The sequence below is a fragment of the Phoxinus phoxinus genome, assembly GCF_949152265.1.
Source record: "Phoxinus phoxinus genome assembly, chromosome: 5".
In the NCBI taxonomy this organism is placed as follows: Eukaryota; Metazoa; Chordata; class Actinopteri; order Cypriniformes; family Leuciscidae; genus Phoxinus; species Phoxinus phoxinus.
In genome coordinates this window covers 17182627-17198332 of record NC_136880.1, presented here as the reverse complement: position 1 = coordinate 17198332, position 15706 = coordinate 17182627, and the positions used below count along the sequence as shown (strand labels likewise).

The following is a 15706-nucleotide window of genomic DNA, read 5'->3' as shown; positions in this document are numbered from 1 at the left end:
CTGATTACCCATTACCAAAACCCCACAATGCAGTCTGTGTGAAAACCTCTGAGAGAAGACCGCCATCAGACATGCTTCCTTCACAATGACCTGCATTTGTTGCAGTGACCAAAATGCAGGCCAGGTTTTTTCCACTAAATGGTTTTCCTCTAGCAAGGGCCTTGTGGGTATAAAGTACTGCAGGGACGATGTATTTTTGTAGACCAGCTCTAAATAGCATCACCCTGGTTCCCTCGACCAAAACCCAAATGCATTTTACCATTAGCTTTTGGATTATTGTAGAAAATAAGGTAATGCAACAAACACACTTTTATGATTCTTACATCTCGATCGCCCCCCCCCCCCCCCCACCCCGGTGGCTGGTCCTAGTATAGGTCATAAACCCCGCCTCCCCGCGTTATTCAGCGAGACCAACTAAACAATTAAATTACACTTCAAATATCTTTTTTTCAAAGGTGGTTTCTGTCATTTGCTGTCGTTTTTATCACGCTGATGTAAGTTCAAGTGTCTGTTTTTCAAATAAGTTTGTTTCTAGTAAGTTACGCGATGCTACAAAAACGGTGGTGTAACGTCATGATTGACAGCTGTGATTGACAGGTTCTAAATACAGGTGTAAACGCGGTTAAAAACATTTTGAGCTTGTCCACTTTTGGCCACTTCCAGAAGTAGTCGAAAACGCATTCGACCGGATTGCTTTCGTAGTGTAAACGAACACTCATGTGATCGAATTAGTTCCAAGCACAATATTCTCTCTCCATTCCTGATTTCTGACACACACTCAAAGCGTTTGGCGTGATCCTAGCGGCTCTCAGAGCAGAAACGAAAGCTGCTCTCCGTATGTTTTTCCGTTGTCTCCGGGTGAATTAATATGTAAATTGCACAAGCTTATTTCGTAGTTGAGAAGAAACAGAAGTAGTCGAAAGTGGAAAAAAGAGATGGATTAAACAGCCTATATAGTATATATATATATAACAACACAACACAACACAACAAGGCTGTGAAAGCGGACTCGTGAGTAGATGAGTTTTCCTGTTCGCCTGGCCCATTTAGTCACTTGCTAGCAACCACCTTTTTTTTATGGGTATAAGCTTTAAAATAATCACAAAGGTTTATTACTGTAGTACCGTACTTAGTTTTTTTTTATATAAAGCACTTTCAAAACAATACTCTAAGGCTCAATCCCAATTCACCCCTTGCCCCTACCCCTTGTTTTCGAGTGTACCCATTGGCCCTTAAAACAGAGTTGCAATGGCCAAGGGGTTGAAATATTCCCCTACGAAATGGAACAACCCTTCATAAACCCGATACGTCATCAGTCGTCGATGATGGCTCTGACGTTATTGAAGCGACGAGGTTTTACAGGATTTCTTCATGGCAACGACTGACAACGATACCATTATGCCGTCCTTCACTGTGGCAATCTCTGTCGTATGGGCTGCTGGTAGTGTAAAGTGAAAGTGAATGTTTCAATGTGAAATACATGGCTATAATTGAGTTATTGACTTTGTTGTGTTTACACGATAACCACGCGATGCCAGACTGATTCACTCGCTTTATAAAGACACGTGAGAACAAATGCTTTTTACTTTAGTTTAGCTTTATTAACGTTACCAGGTAACTAACGTTAGTAGCGAAGCAAGCAACACTGTCTGCCTGGTTACCGAGGCAACGTGCTAGCGGCTGAATTAGCGATCTCTTTTTTATGATTGTTTTGAAGACAAACCATCATATTAGGAAATACTTACATTTGTGACTTTCTTTCACCGTTTGTGAAGCCATCTCGCCGGTGATTCGCGATGCATTCTAGGAACTTTCTCGTAGCCCTCCGTTCGGAGTGTGCCTCTGAAAAATCTCCGTTTCGAGGGCTATGTAGCCCTACCCCTTCGCCCTACCCCTCTATCGCAAAAAAGAATCGGGACACCCTACCCCTAGACGTGAACGCGCAAAACGGGGGGTTAGGGGTAGGGGCAAGGGGTGAATTGGGATTGAGCCTAACTGCACAAGCATAAAATAAATACATAAAACACAACAAACAGCCATATCATCCATCATGCTACATCACTCACAATGACCAGTGACCAGACACAATGACCAGAGACACTCAAACGCCGAAAGCCTTTGGACCAAATTTGAAAGTGTCAAAGTAGACTTTATAAACGGGCAACTCATTCCACAATGCAAGTGTCTTTGTGTAGATTATTATTATTTAATTATTTTTTCAATCATGTAAATTCCCAGGGTCATGAGTGTGCTGTGCATATCCACAATGTAGATGAGTTTTCTATTATGTTAGCTTGCTGTGCTGTGAGTTCAATTCGATATGGGCATGTATTACGTCCTGTCGGTCACTGTGGTCGGAGTGGCAGATGTTGGCAGGGCTTGTATTTTGGCGCAGCTCTCATAAATGTTTTATCTGCCCCTGTCTGCACCAGTTGTAGTGCCGCAGTGAAAGCCAATCCAGACACATGAATAATGCAGAGACCCCTCAGCCACCGCTGTGTGCGCAAACCTTGACCTAACGTCACCACTCCCCAGTTCCCCACTACACTTTCATTCTTGTAGCTATACACTTTTGTTTCACCCTAAATTTTTTTCACCCTAAAGTCTTTCTGTTGCGTTATATGTAGAGAAGGAGATCAGTACTTTATTTAGGAAGCGGAAAGGCACTGATGTTGAAGTTTTGGCTGAAACCAGTAGCGGATAAAGAGGCTATTCAAACATTTACTTATTATTGTTGTTGGTACACAGTATTGCCCCACAGTCGTCAAAGTCACAAGTTTTGGTGAACTTTACCATTTTCGAGCTGAAATAGGGCATTTAGCCTACCGGTATTTAATTTGTGCAAAACCAAGGTGTTTTATGTGTGGGGGTGGTTGGGGGAGTCCCTCCAAATTTGTACAAAATATTGCTTTGTCAACACAACACAACCGAAGAGTTTCAGCACTTATGATTTTTATTGCATATCCATTTAAATGTCAGCTTTTAGTGAGAATTGAGCGCGATATAAAAATGTGCCGCAATCACAAAATGTGCTGTCAAAATCCAGAGATTAAATGCATTTTAGCCTTGCAGTGTCCAATGCGATTTTATTTTTGTATGTGGTTTAAATGTGTGATTTTATATTTTATTTGCATTTCATTAAACTTGCAGATACATTTTTAATTTTCATTCACATGTCCACCTAAGCACTGTGGCTTTTTCTTCCAGGAGACGCGGCACAACCTGACTGTGAATCTGACCACTTTGAGAGTGTGGTGCTACGCCTGCACCAAGGAGGTGTTCCTGGAAAGAAAACTGGGTCCACACACACACTCACCCAGCGCTGCCAAACCCATCTCTCCAGTACAGGTCAGAGCTTTCTTTGAATGCAAAGCAGCAAAACATAGTGTGAAAGTAGATCAAATCCTCCATTATATATATGCAACGTCGTCTTGCTGGGTAAACTTGTGTTACAGGTCCCGGGCAGTCGGGAGGACTGTAAGCAGTTTAAAAACTTAACAGTAAATGAGAGAGAGAGAGACAATAGTTAGTGGTTGCTTAAAGGTCCTCTTTGTTGTCAGAGGATGCACCGCAATCGTCACGGCAACTCCACTCTCTCAACTGCCAACCAGAATTTGGAAAATGCAGCTGAGCTGCCCAATGTAAACTCACTACAATAATAAATCATATATATACAAGTAAACTGAAATAGACATGTGTAGGTAATGAAAGAAATACACACAAACAATCCAGTGTCCCTGTGACCCAACTAAATTCAGGGTGGTCACACTTGGCTATAACTGTTTGCAAGGAAGACTAGACCAATCACAATCTCGGTATGCGAATATGCGTAAAGCAGAAGACCAATCATAATTCAGAATGTAAATTTTAACAATGACATAATGTTTGTCAGTTATGTTTTGAATGCTGAACATTATCTGTGTCTGGAAATGAGTTTTTCCTGTCTTTTCTTTTAATTTCATTTAAAAAAAGACCGCACACCTGTTCATTTTGAGACCACAGATTTTCTGAACATCGTTTATGGGCAAACAAGGACTCTTATTTGCTGTTTTGCATAAGGTGTGCTGTTGCTGATCATCTCTCTGTTCTCTCAGGACTCCAAAGCTCCCGGGAGCCCGACCTCCTTGAGGATTCCTCCCGCGGGAAACTGTGATGACCTGGACATGGAAACTGAGGAGGACGACGAACTGAGGACCAGAGGTGCTTCATCTCTCACGTCTAGAGTTCTGTGCTTTTGCTCTGCATTGCAAACACTGTTAGTCTGAACCTGGTCACCCGTTTCTCCTCACAGGTCTGACTGGACTGAAGAACATCGGCAATACCTGCTACATGAATGCAGCGCTCCAGGCGCTCTCTAACTGGTAAGGACCACACAAATCGCTAATGTGCTCTAATTGTTCTCTTCCAGTCTCTTCCACTCTCTCTTTCTGGTTTCTCTTCTAGTCCTCCACTGACTCAGTTTTTCTTGGACTGTGGCGGTCTGGTGAAGACAGACAAGAAGCCTGCGCTATGCAAGAGCTATCAGAAACTCATCACAGACCTGTGGCACAAAAACAGGTACATTCCTCTTGTGCCATTTCCTGTTTTACTCTCTTTATGACCTCAAGAAACAAGTTTTCATTGTAACTTGTATTGCTTTTGTTTTGTGTGGTTGCAGGAACTCCTATGTTGTTCCCACAAATCTATTCCAGGGCATTAAGGCTGTAAACCCAATGTTTCGTGGTTATTCCCAACAGGTATGTTTTGTTTCAATGATTTGTTTAAAAAATTAGTAATGCACCATTATTACTATTCCGTCCTATATTATGGCCTATATTATCGTTCAAAAGTTTGGGATCAGTAAAGTCCGTTTTATTCAGCAAGGATACATTAAATTTATCAAACGTGGCTGTAAAGACATTTTACAATGTTGAATTAAAAATCTATTTTAAATAAATGCTGTTTTTTTTCTGTGAATCAAAGAATCCTGAAAAAACAAGACAATTGTTCTCAACTTTGATGATAAGAAGAATTGTTCAAATCAGCATATTAGAATGTGATCATGTGACACTGAAGACTGATAATGATGTAGTGATGCTGAAAGATCAGCTTTGACATCACAGGAATTAATTACATTTTAAAATATACTAAAATCTAATAAATTGTAATTATTACTCAATTTTTGATCAAATAAATACCGCCTTGGTGAGCATAAGAAACTTCTTTCAAAAACATAAAAAGTCTTACAGAAGTTTTTGAACGTAATTGCGTTTTAAAATATTGACGCTGTTTTGTCAATTTATGCACGATAAAAAACTAAAATCATTTGTTGATGACAGTTGCTTTTGTGAATTTAAGCATCACGACGTTAAAATACTGTACAGAATGAAAGACATTCATTTTGAGATTTTAAATTCTTAAGATATAAGTGTTATTAAATTATCGTTTAGATGATGGAAAGGGTAATCTAAATCTAAAAAAAAGTGGAATTTTAATCCACTATGAAATATCCAGTACCATCCAATACACATCCAATATTGACCAAAAAAAAAAAAATCTCTAAAAGTGTCTGTTAACGATATGTAAAACGACATTTTGTGAATTGTAAGGCCTATGACTTCCACAATGTGGAAAGAGTGGACGGACGGAGGCTTGGCATCCAGTCATTAAACTGGCAATTAGAAGCCAAAATGTTTTAGAATGAGTTTTTTAAGGAATATCACACAATATATATTTTTTAAATCCATGTTTTAATTTATATACTAAAGCTCTGCTGCACACACATTGACAAAAACTGGCTGTTTTATTGTATTTTCATTGCATTTCACAATTTTCATTGTTCATTTGATTAGATTTATTCAATTATTCATGTTTTATAGGGCCCCATATTCCTATAAAAAAAAAAAACCCCGACCAGCCCAACTTAGTCAGCCAATGGCATGAGTTTGTGGCGGAACAATCCTTTCATTTCAACCAATGACAGATGATGTCAAACTCAAATGATCCTGCTAGCAAAGGGAATTTCATCTGTTAGAGCCTCCGTTTCACTTCGTTCTTTTTTTTAAATCCCTTTTCTTGCCATACTTTGTCCTCCAGCTGCATTTAAAAAGTAAAGACCCGTTTTGGTCTTGATTATGAGAGATGTTGTTCTATTTTATGGAGCCCTCTGTATGTTTGAGCACCTCCAAACTGTGGCCTACATCCATTGTCACGCCTGGCTGGAGAGGAAGGCCGTTTGGAGAATTAGCGTTGACATGAATGGGCCATCACAGGCTTTTCAGAGACTGTAGGAAGCATTAATCTCATTTTCAGACTCACTTTATTGAAGCTCAGATGGTCTGTGGACTCCTATAGAGGGGGCATTCAGTCAATGAATTCCTTGTTTTAAAGTCAACCCCTCTACTAAGTATGAAAGGAAATGGCCATTGTTTGGCATCATCATACAGACAGGAAACCCTTTGTCCTTGTACTGCATTGACATTATACAGCGATGGGCTTCTGGTCTAATTTGCTGTGTTCTGTTGTTAGAAACTTGTTTGCATACCAGGATTCTTAATACCAGGATGTTAGAATGCCAGTTGGCCTTGTTGCCATGTGGATGAGCCAGTAATGACTAATGCTCTCATGAGCTTCAGCTGTTCCTATGGTGATGGGGTCTCTGCGGGTCTCTGGCTAATCTGTGGTTTACAAAAGTGATGCTTCATGAATGTTGCATTCTTTTTATAATACCTGTAAATGTTTCTTCAAAGAGTTTGTGACTGTCAGTGCGTCAGAGCACACGCCAGGATTTGACCGTCAAATTTAAGGGACAGGTCTACAAGACAAATGTAATTGAAGAGATCGTTTTTCCCAAAAATGTCAATTCTGTCATTTGCTGGCCGAGATATCGGTACTGGCAAATATTAGGATGAATTAAGAATTATTTCCCATCACTTACAGTGGGGAGAACAAGTATTTGATACACTGCCGATTTTGCAGGTTTTTGCAGGTTTTCCTACTTAATTCATACTGTTATCTTCTACATTTCATACTGTTATCTAGTTTCCTACTGTTAACTTCATACTGGGCAGTGCAACATAAGCAAAAAATTACTGAGTGCACCTTTAAAGGCCGGTTAACACCAAGAATGATAACTATAAAGATAATGATAATTATTTTAGCGTCCACACCAACGCATGATAACTTGCTGTTTATTATAAGCGGCTTTATCAATACTTTTATCATTCATCAGCTGAAAAAAAGCATTCTAAAAAGTGAATCTAATGCTATTGTACCTCTGTGTTGTTGTCGTTATTGCCTATTCTTACAGAATTAGAACAATTATTACAATTCATCATCATTGAATGTTGATTGACATTCAATCAATCATTATAGTTATATTCCTTTGCGTGAACGGGCCTTAGATTTTAAAAACATTCTGTGTATGTTCTCGTTTTGTAAAACACTAAAATCTCTCTCCATCCTAAGGACTCTCAGGAGTTCCTGCGTTGTCTGATGGACCAACTCCACGAGGAGCTCAAGGAGCTCATTCCTGAACCCGAGGACCCAAACCAAGCTGTGGCCATGGATGACAGTCCCGACGAGGACAACCACAGCCAATCAGACGACTTCCAGTCCTGCGAGTCGTGCGGCAGCAGCGATCGTGCCGAAAGCGATGGCCCCAGAGTCCCAGAAGACATCAACGAAGCTGAGATGCTGATGCCAGAGCAGAACCAAAACAACCGGGATTGGCAGAAAGAGAAAAATCTCATCAACAACCTGTACCGTGCCGGTTCCCATTGCGACCTGGATAAAGACGTGGACACGACCACCGAGTCGAGGCCGATTATCAGCAGCCAAGGAGCCATTAAAGCTCAGGGCCGAACTTCAGGTGAACGTAAGGACGTTAATGAAATTAAGTTAAATTAAATCCCCTGATAAACTCACTGAAAAGTTCTGAAATGAGGAATTCTGGCCAGATTTTGTTCAAAATTACATCACATGTTCGTTCTTCAATTTCGACTGATGTATATCAGAGCCTTACTTGGAATAAATTGATGTTTTGCTTGCTTTTCTTCTTTGTTCAGATTCAAACCCTGAAACCCATGTCAGCAGTAGCGTCAGACCGCAGAGTCCCTGTGGAAACGAGGGAATCACATCTAGACTGTCTTGCAGTCCCCCCAAATCCTCAATGTGGCCAAACCTGAGCTCAACTCACAAGAAAGGTACCAGAACTTCAGGTGAAATCACTTCAGGAATGTACTTGTTTAGTGAAATGTATTATTATTCTTTTTTTATTGTTGTTTGCTTATTTCCATAACCTGAACTGAAACCGATTTGACATTGATCCTAAATGGTTGTGGTATGTCGTGTTGACAGTACCCTCGTTCAACCCACCTAAGAGCAAGCGGCAGAGGAAATATCGCAGCATCATCTCTGAAGTGTTCGACGGCACCATCGTCAGCTCAGTTCAGTGTCTGACCTGCGACCGGGTGAGTGACGTGTGTGTTTTTCAAACAAACAACCTCGCTTTGACAAAGTGAACACAAGCATTTGATTCTTCTGATAGCAGAGAAAAGCATTTTAAAAATAACAGAGGACAACTTACTTGTGACTTCCTGCAGATTATGCTTTTAGACTCATTTAGTATGACGTTATTATTAGTGTGACACTAGAAAAAGCAAGGTCAAAGGTTGGTAGATTAATAAACAGATATGAGCTACAGGTTGTACATTGTCAGAAAACACTACAAATGTGGTGTACATATTGTGTAGTTAATGAGTTTGCTAACATGAAAGCAAATTATTCTTAAAGCAAAACTTTAAGAAACATTTTACTCATCAAATGAGTGTTGATTTGATGTTCTGTGTTCATTGAGCCATTGATTATCTGTTCATTTTTACAGTTTTGTTTGTCATAACTTCTCTTGACTAAAATGCCATGTATATACAGTATATCTGCATGCGTGTGTATTTATTTATTTGAAAAAAAAAATTAAGCAAAGACATGCTATAAATGCCTTTGCTATCATTTTTTATCAATTTAATTTCTGTTTCAAATAAATGCTGCTCTTTTGAACTTTCTATTCAGCAAAGAATCCTGAAAAAATAAAAAACTGATAATAATAATAATGTTTATTGAGCAGCAAATCAGCATATCAGAATGATTTCTGACAAAGAATGACAAAGCTTGACAAAACGATGACACTTTTGTTTCAACAGAGCTATTTGCATCACAGTTGTTTTAATGTCTCTGTTATTGTTCCTGGCAGTGGTTGCAGTTGCAGATTAGCATTTTAAATCAGGCTCCTCTGTTACTTGTCCTTCCTTTCTCAGGTATCGGTGACTTTGGAGAACTTCCAGGACATCTCTCTGCCCATCCCAGGGAAAGAGGACCTTGCCAAGCTGCACTCTTCCTCCCACCAGACGGCTCTTGTCAAGGCTGGTTCCTGTGGAGAGGCCTACGCGCCTCAAGGCTGGATTTCTTTCGTCATGGAATATATCAAGAGGTATGATTGAACCAGAAACTGATTCCGAAGAAGAGAAAATTATACCGGTTCTACTGGGGTCATTGAGTTCTGCATGCTCACGAATCCTCTCATTAACAAAGTTTGGACATGATGTAAATAAGAGATTCATTGTTCAATTAATTGATTATAATTTTGAACTTGTGAGCTAGCTTTTGGTTCGACTAGGTTATCAAACAACTAATAATGTGTTGTTTATGTTACACAAACCATATTCCCGTTCGCCATCTGAGAGTTAGACGGCTTCCTTCTAACAAAATTTAAATGGATGGTTTGGAGTAATTTCAACCTAGGGTCCTTTGCACCATGACATCGAGCCAAACACCCACACTCAGTTTTTAATTGTAGTGTCTGTTCTCTAACTGAACTAAATCATTTTTATTACTATAAGAAATCAAATTGACGGTGGGGGGCGGTACCGTGGTGGGCAAGTGATGGAACAGTTTTGTGGCTGAACACCAACTAGTAGCAGCAAGCCTATTAGAATTCATAAAAATGTTACCAACAGTGACACGTTTCATATACTCACGAGCACCGATTTTTACTCTTATTTGCCGCTTGAGCGAGTGTTCATTTTAGTTCCCTGTATATAAGCATGTATAACATTGTAGACCAAGGAAAATGACTTCACGTGTTGGTTTTGAATTATTGTTTATTTGTGCTCATTGATTTCAGTTGGTTCTGGGGGCCCGTGGTCACGCTACAGGACTGTCTGGCTGCCTTTTTTGCCAGGGATGAACTAAAAGGTTTGACGTTTCTCAAAGCTTTATGTCACCCGAACTAACCAATAGCTGATAGTACTGTTTTGAGTCTGACAAAAATAAAATAAATCTTTCACTTTATAGAAGAACTCAGTGTTTATATTTAGCTCATCTATGGTGCAATTCTTACTGGCTGGGTGTTTGTTTGTTTTTGTTTTTTCAGGAGACAACATGTACAGCTGTGAAAAATGCAAGAAGTTAGTATGGACTTTTTGTTGAACAACTTGAATGAGGTGGTTGCAGAAATTAAAGGGTTAATGTTGACTCCTTTGGTTGTTTCAGGTTACGGAATGGGGTCAAATTCTGCAAAGTTCAGAGTTTGCCAGAGGTAAGCCAATCATATATGCTATTATGGTTATTATACAGGTTCAGGCACCACAGGGTTAGGTCACCCAAAAATGACATTTCTGTCATGAATTACTCACCCTCATGTCATTTCAAACCCGTAAGACCTTCGTTCATCTTAGAAACACAAATTAAGATATTTTATGAAATCCGAGAGGTTTCTGAACCAGCCATAGACAGCAACTTTTAAGGCCCAGAAAGGTAGTAAAGACATCGTTAAAATAGTCCATGCGACTACAGCGGTTCAACCTTAATGTTATGAAGCGACGAGAATACTTTGTGCGCAGAAAACGAACAAAAATTTAAAAAAGACTTTATTTAACAATTATTTTTCACGTAGTAAACACAGTGCAGCGCTTCCAGGTTCTACGTCAGAACGGCGGCTCATTATACACTACCTTTCTGGGCCTTGAAATTTGCAATGACGTTGCTGCCTATGGCTGATTCAGAAACCTCTCGGATTTCATCAAACACATCTTACTTTGTGTTCCGAAGATGAACGAAGGTCTTACGGGGTTGGAACGACATGAGGGTGAGTAATTAATGACAGAAATGGTATGTTTGGGTGAACTAACCCTTTAATTCCTAGTTAAAAACTACACAAATAATAAACACACCACAAATTAGGTCCACTATGTCTTGTCCTTGTATCAAGGCTGCCTGAAATGAGCACAAAACCTGGACCCTTGAGAAATAATAGTAATATAATGAGTAATAAGGTCTGGTGAGTCATCCATTTCCTACATCCGGTGGATTTATATTTAGAGAGAGTCTAAGGATGCCTTTAACCCACAATATCTCCTGCCATCTGGTAAATATGCTCAGGGATCTGTAATGGCAAGCGCAGACATCATATGGGAGTCATTAGATCTGATGATTGTTCAGTACATCTGTTAAATGGCCAAGGCAGTTTACTGATGGAAACCCTCAACTTGTAGTACTAAACGGTCTTGCTGTAAAATAGTGTTGTAGTTCTCGAGACCATTTTTTTTTAAGGTCTTGTCTCGACCTTGACCTCATTTGTACTCAGTCTTGTCTCAGACTTAGAGGACTCGGGATGTTATTTCAAGACCGGTCAAGACCACAACTGCGAGGATATCACAAATTGCCATTACATTGTCTGATTTATTTGTTAACATCATTTACATGGTTGGATGTAAAACTTCCTGCTTCAAATGCAATCGAATCAAATGCATTTCTAATTTGATTTCTCACTGTTGTGCCGAGTCAGAAATTAATTGGGGACTGTCAAAAATGTCACCCAAATTAATACAAATACCCACAAAAATCCAAGGTATGATTGCAAAAAAGTACTTGAATGAGTGCTTGTTTTTTTATATTATAACATGTTAATTAAGCAATATCAGCAAGAGTGCTTCTACATTTCTCAGGCAGTAGATATGGATCTTTCAGATGATTTTGAGGAGTGCTGGTCCGGTCTTGGTCTTGACCCTAGTCTCGCCCTGCCTTGGTCTTGTCTTGGTCTCAACCCCCCTCAAAGTCTTGGTCTTGTCTTGATCTCAACACACACTGGTCTTGGTCTTGACTCGGTCTCGGTTTAGTTGGTCTTGACTACAACACTACTGTAAAAAAATTGCCCAGGTAGTTATATTTTTATATGAACAGGCATGGCACATTCTTGCTGTGTTGGTTTTATCGTAGGAAACTGACTGCAGACTTTCCTGCTTTGTTCAAATTCTCTTTACCGTCTCCCCAACAGATTTTGTGCATTCACCTCAAGCGCTTCAGACATGAACTTATGTTCTCCACCAAAATCGGCACGCACGTGTCCTTCCCTTTGGAAGGCCTCGAGATGCAGCCCTTCCTGGCCAAGGACAGCTCCGACCAGACCACCACATACGACCTGCTGTCAGTCATCTGTCACCACGGCACTGCCAGCAGTAAGTCCAAGCTTTTCAATGAGGGAGATGGTCATAAAAGTATTATTGTCATTTACAGCAGTTATAAATGTAGTATTCAATGTTAGTATTCATATTTGTATTATGTATAAATGATGGAAGCTTGTTTCTACCATGGAAGAAAAACTAAATGTATTAAAAAAGGTAATAGCGACAATTCTTAGAAAATATAAGTGAATTTTTAGACGTAAATTCACAATTCAGAGTTTATAACTTGCAATTCTGACTTTTCTTTCTTGTAATAATGAATTTAGATTGAGGTTAGAATATTGAGGTAAATGTCTTGAGGGCTATATTTTCGTAAGTGCAAAAATTCTGAATAAATAAAGTTTTTTCCCCTACTAGAACAGATGTGCAAGTGATGTCAGGTGGTGAAAGTAGAGTCTCTTTTTGATCATTAGTGTCATTTAAACCTGGAATACACTACACTATTTGTGTTCAGGATTTTTTGGGCGGGGCTAAAACGCTGGCTCGATGACGCACTGGAGCCACTGAGCTCCTGGCCCCGCCTCTACTGTCGATGACGCACTGGAGCCACTGAGCTCCTGGCCCCGCCCCTACTGTCGATGATGCACTGGAGCCATTGAGCTCCTGGCCCCTCTTTTACTGTCGATGATGCACTGGAGCCACTAACGCTGGCCCCTCCCCTAACAATAGAGCACATTCGCATCAGTTCGCCGCTCAATTGTGAGTTTCTGCCAGTACTTTTAGTTACTACAGCCTACAGTTTGCTAGTAGCTAGCTATTCCCTCGTCACGGAAATGCATATTACCTGGATGTGATCACTTAAAAAACAGATCGGTGTCCTTTATTTAAATTTCCGAAAAACTACCATATCAAAAAGAGGTGGATTAGTTTTGTGAAGAGCCACCTTGATGGAGAGCTGAGGATCACCGCCAACACCTGCCTCTGTAGTGATCATTTTACACAGGATAGTTTTATAAACTTTAGTCGGAGACAACTGGGATTCACTGATAATCCGCTGTTACTGGTGAATGCGGCCAAACCGACTATCTCCCGCCTCGGCCTTCATTCTCCCGTCCCGCGAGTGGGTGTGGTTTCAGCGCAGCAAGCAGACACGCCCCCAGCGTTTGAGAACATACTGCTAATTTTTCAAGATTTTGATAGCTTATTTTATTTTCTTGGCGGCTTATTTTATCATTCAAATTTGGCTGGGTGGCTAATAACACATTTTTCTGTGGTGTGACAAACTCAGAACACATACTTAATTATGATTTTACAGGGACTTTAAATACTCTCCTCCAATAAATGTTGCATCTGAAAGGAAAACTCCTACAAATGCATATGGAATAAGGTCAGCAGCAAAAAAATAACCCTGTCCGCGCCTTTACAACGCAAATTTTTCACTTTAGTAAATCCTGACAGTAGTTTTTTTTAAATATGGTTTGCTCTGGTGCAAACTGTTAGTAAATCTGGCCCTAAGTGTTTTTAAATCTGTTCAGATCTGTTGTGTGTAGTGTATTCCAGCCATGATGTTGATTCAAAAATAGAGAAAAAATATAGCTGTAAGCAGTGATAATGGGCAGCAAAAGCAGTGCAGAGCCAGAAGAGCAAAAATAGCAGAAATAGCATATACAGTACAGGGACAGATAGGCTCCAGAAGTACAGGTGAGAATGAACTCAAAATGAACAGAAATTCAGATTAGAATGAACACAGATTGGGAAAAAAAAAAGTTTAATCCAGGAGGAAGAAAGATCAGTACAATGCTTACCCAGATAATAAAGGAATCGAAGTCACACAAGTCAACATTTCACACACTTTTATAAAGTTGTACTAGGCAGGAATCGAACCCAGAATCTTAAGATCACATGCTTAAGCTTATCACTGTGCGCCACTCGGAAGACACGCTTTCACCCAGAAAAAGAGGAAACGGTGAGACAAAGCAGGGACAATGGGATCAGGAAATGTCACCAAACTAGCATTGCATACATGAGCGACACAGCTCAGTGTGTCATGTGAGCTAATCTCCAGGCTACGGCTCTGACAGGACTGATGTTTTTAAATGTGCTTTTTTTGTTCAAGGTGGTCACTATATTGCCTATTGTCGAAATGAACTGAACCAGCAGTGGTACGAGTTTGATGACCAGAGTGTTACTGAGGTGTCTGAGTCCTGTGTTCAAAACGCTGAGGCATATGTGCTCTTTTACAAGTAAGAACATATTAGCACACACACATGATTTTTTTCTCTTCAAAAGGTTAAAAATCGACTTTTCTCACCTCTGGCTACCAATATTCAAATGAATTAACAACAGTAGTGAGCGGGTGAGTGAGCAGGTGGGTGGGCGAGCGGGTGAGTGAGCAGGTGGGTGGGCGAGCAGGTGAGCGAGTGAGTGGTTGAGTGAGTGAGTGGTTGATTGGATGAGTGAGCAAGCGGGTGAGTGGTTGATTGGGTGAGCGAGTGAGTGATCGAGGTAGTGGTTGAGTGAGTGAGTGAGTGGTTGGGTGAGTGAGTGGTTTGGTTGGGTGAGTGAGTGGTTGGGTGAGTGAGTGGTTGGGTGAGTGAGTGGTTGGGTGAGTGAGTGGTTGGGTGAGTGAGTGGTTGGGTGAGTGAGTGGTTGGGTGAGTGAGTGGTTGGGTGAGTGAGTGGTTGGGTGAGTGAGTGGTTGGGTGAGTGGTTGGGTGAGTGCTTGGGTGAGTGCTTGGGTGAGTGAGTGAGTGGTTGGGTGGGTGAGTGAGTGAGTGGTTGGGTGAGTGAGTGGTTGGGTGAGTGAGTGGTTGGTTGAGTGAGTGGTTGGGTGGGTGAGTGGTTGGGTGGGTGAGTGAGTGGTTGGGTGAGTGAGTGGTTGGGTGAGTGAGTGAGTGGTTGGGTGAGTGAGTGGTTGGGTGAGTGAGTGAGTGGTTGGGTGAGTGAGTGAGTGAGTGGTTGGGTGAGTGAGTGAGTGGTTGGGTGAGTGAGTGAGTGGTTGGGTGAGTGAGTGGTTGGGTGAGTGAGTGGTTGGGTGAGTGAGTGGTTGGGTGAGTGGGTGAGTGAGTGGTTGGGTGAGTGGGTGAGTGAGTGGTTGGGTGAGTGAGTGGTTGGTTGGGTGAGTGAGTGGTTGGTTGGGTGAGTGAGTGGTTGGTTGGGTGAGTGAGTGGTTGGTTGGGTGAGTGAGTGGTTGGTTGGGTGAGTGAGTGGTTGGTTGGGTGAGTGAGTGGTTGGTTGGGTGAGTGAGTGGTTGGTTGGGTGAGTGAGTGG

At 40.9% G+C, this 15706-nt stretch overlaps 1 protein-coding gene across 4 annotated transcripts in view; it reads left to right on the top strand.

Annotated features, from left to right (window-relative positions):
* usp33 (ubiquitin specific peptidase 33) overlaps positions 1 to 15706 on the top strand; it is a 33216-nt gene that overhangs the window by 5987 nt on the left and 11523 nt on the right. The window contains exons 5-18 of one of the 4 annotated variants that reach the window (XM_079614184.1): positions 3208 to 3348; positions 4095 to 4200; positions 4292 to 4361; positions 4444 to 4557; positions 4658 to 4736; positions 7447 to 7855; positions 8046 to 8183; positions 8338 to 8450; positions 9294 to 9466; positions 10160 to 10230; positions 10409 to 10442; positions 10528 to 10573; positions 12311 to 12491; positions 14554 to 14680. In XM_079614184.1, coding sequence (XP_079470310.1) covers positions 3208 to 3348; positions 4095 to 4200; positions 4292 to 4361; positions 4444 to 4557; positions 4658 to 4736; positions 7447 to 7855; positions 8046 to 8183; positions 8338 to 8450; positions 9294 to 9466; positions 10160 to 10230; positions 10409 to 10442; positions 10528 to 10573; positions 12311 to 12491; positions 14554 to 14680 — 1802 coding nt within the window. Of the gene's footprint in view, positions 1 to 3207; positions 3349 to 4094; positions 4201 to 4291; positions 4362 to 4443; positions 4558 to 4657; positions 4737 to 7446; positions 7856 to 8045; positions 8199 to 8337; positions 8451 to 9293; positions 9467 to 10159; positions 10231 to 10408; positions 10443 to 10527; positions 10574 to 12310; positions 12492 to 14553; positions 14681 to 15706 lie in introns of all 4 variants that reach the window. The other 3 variants (XM_079614183.1, XM_079614185.1, XM_079614182.1) reach the window with 3 other exon arrangements.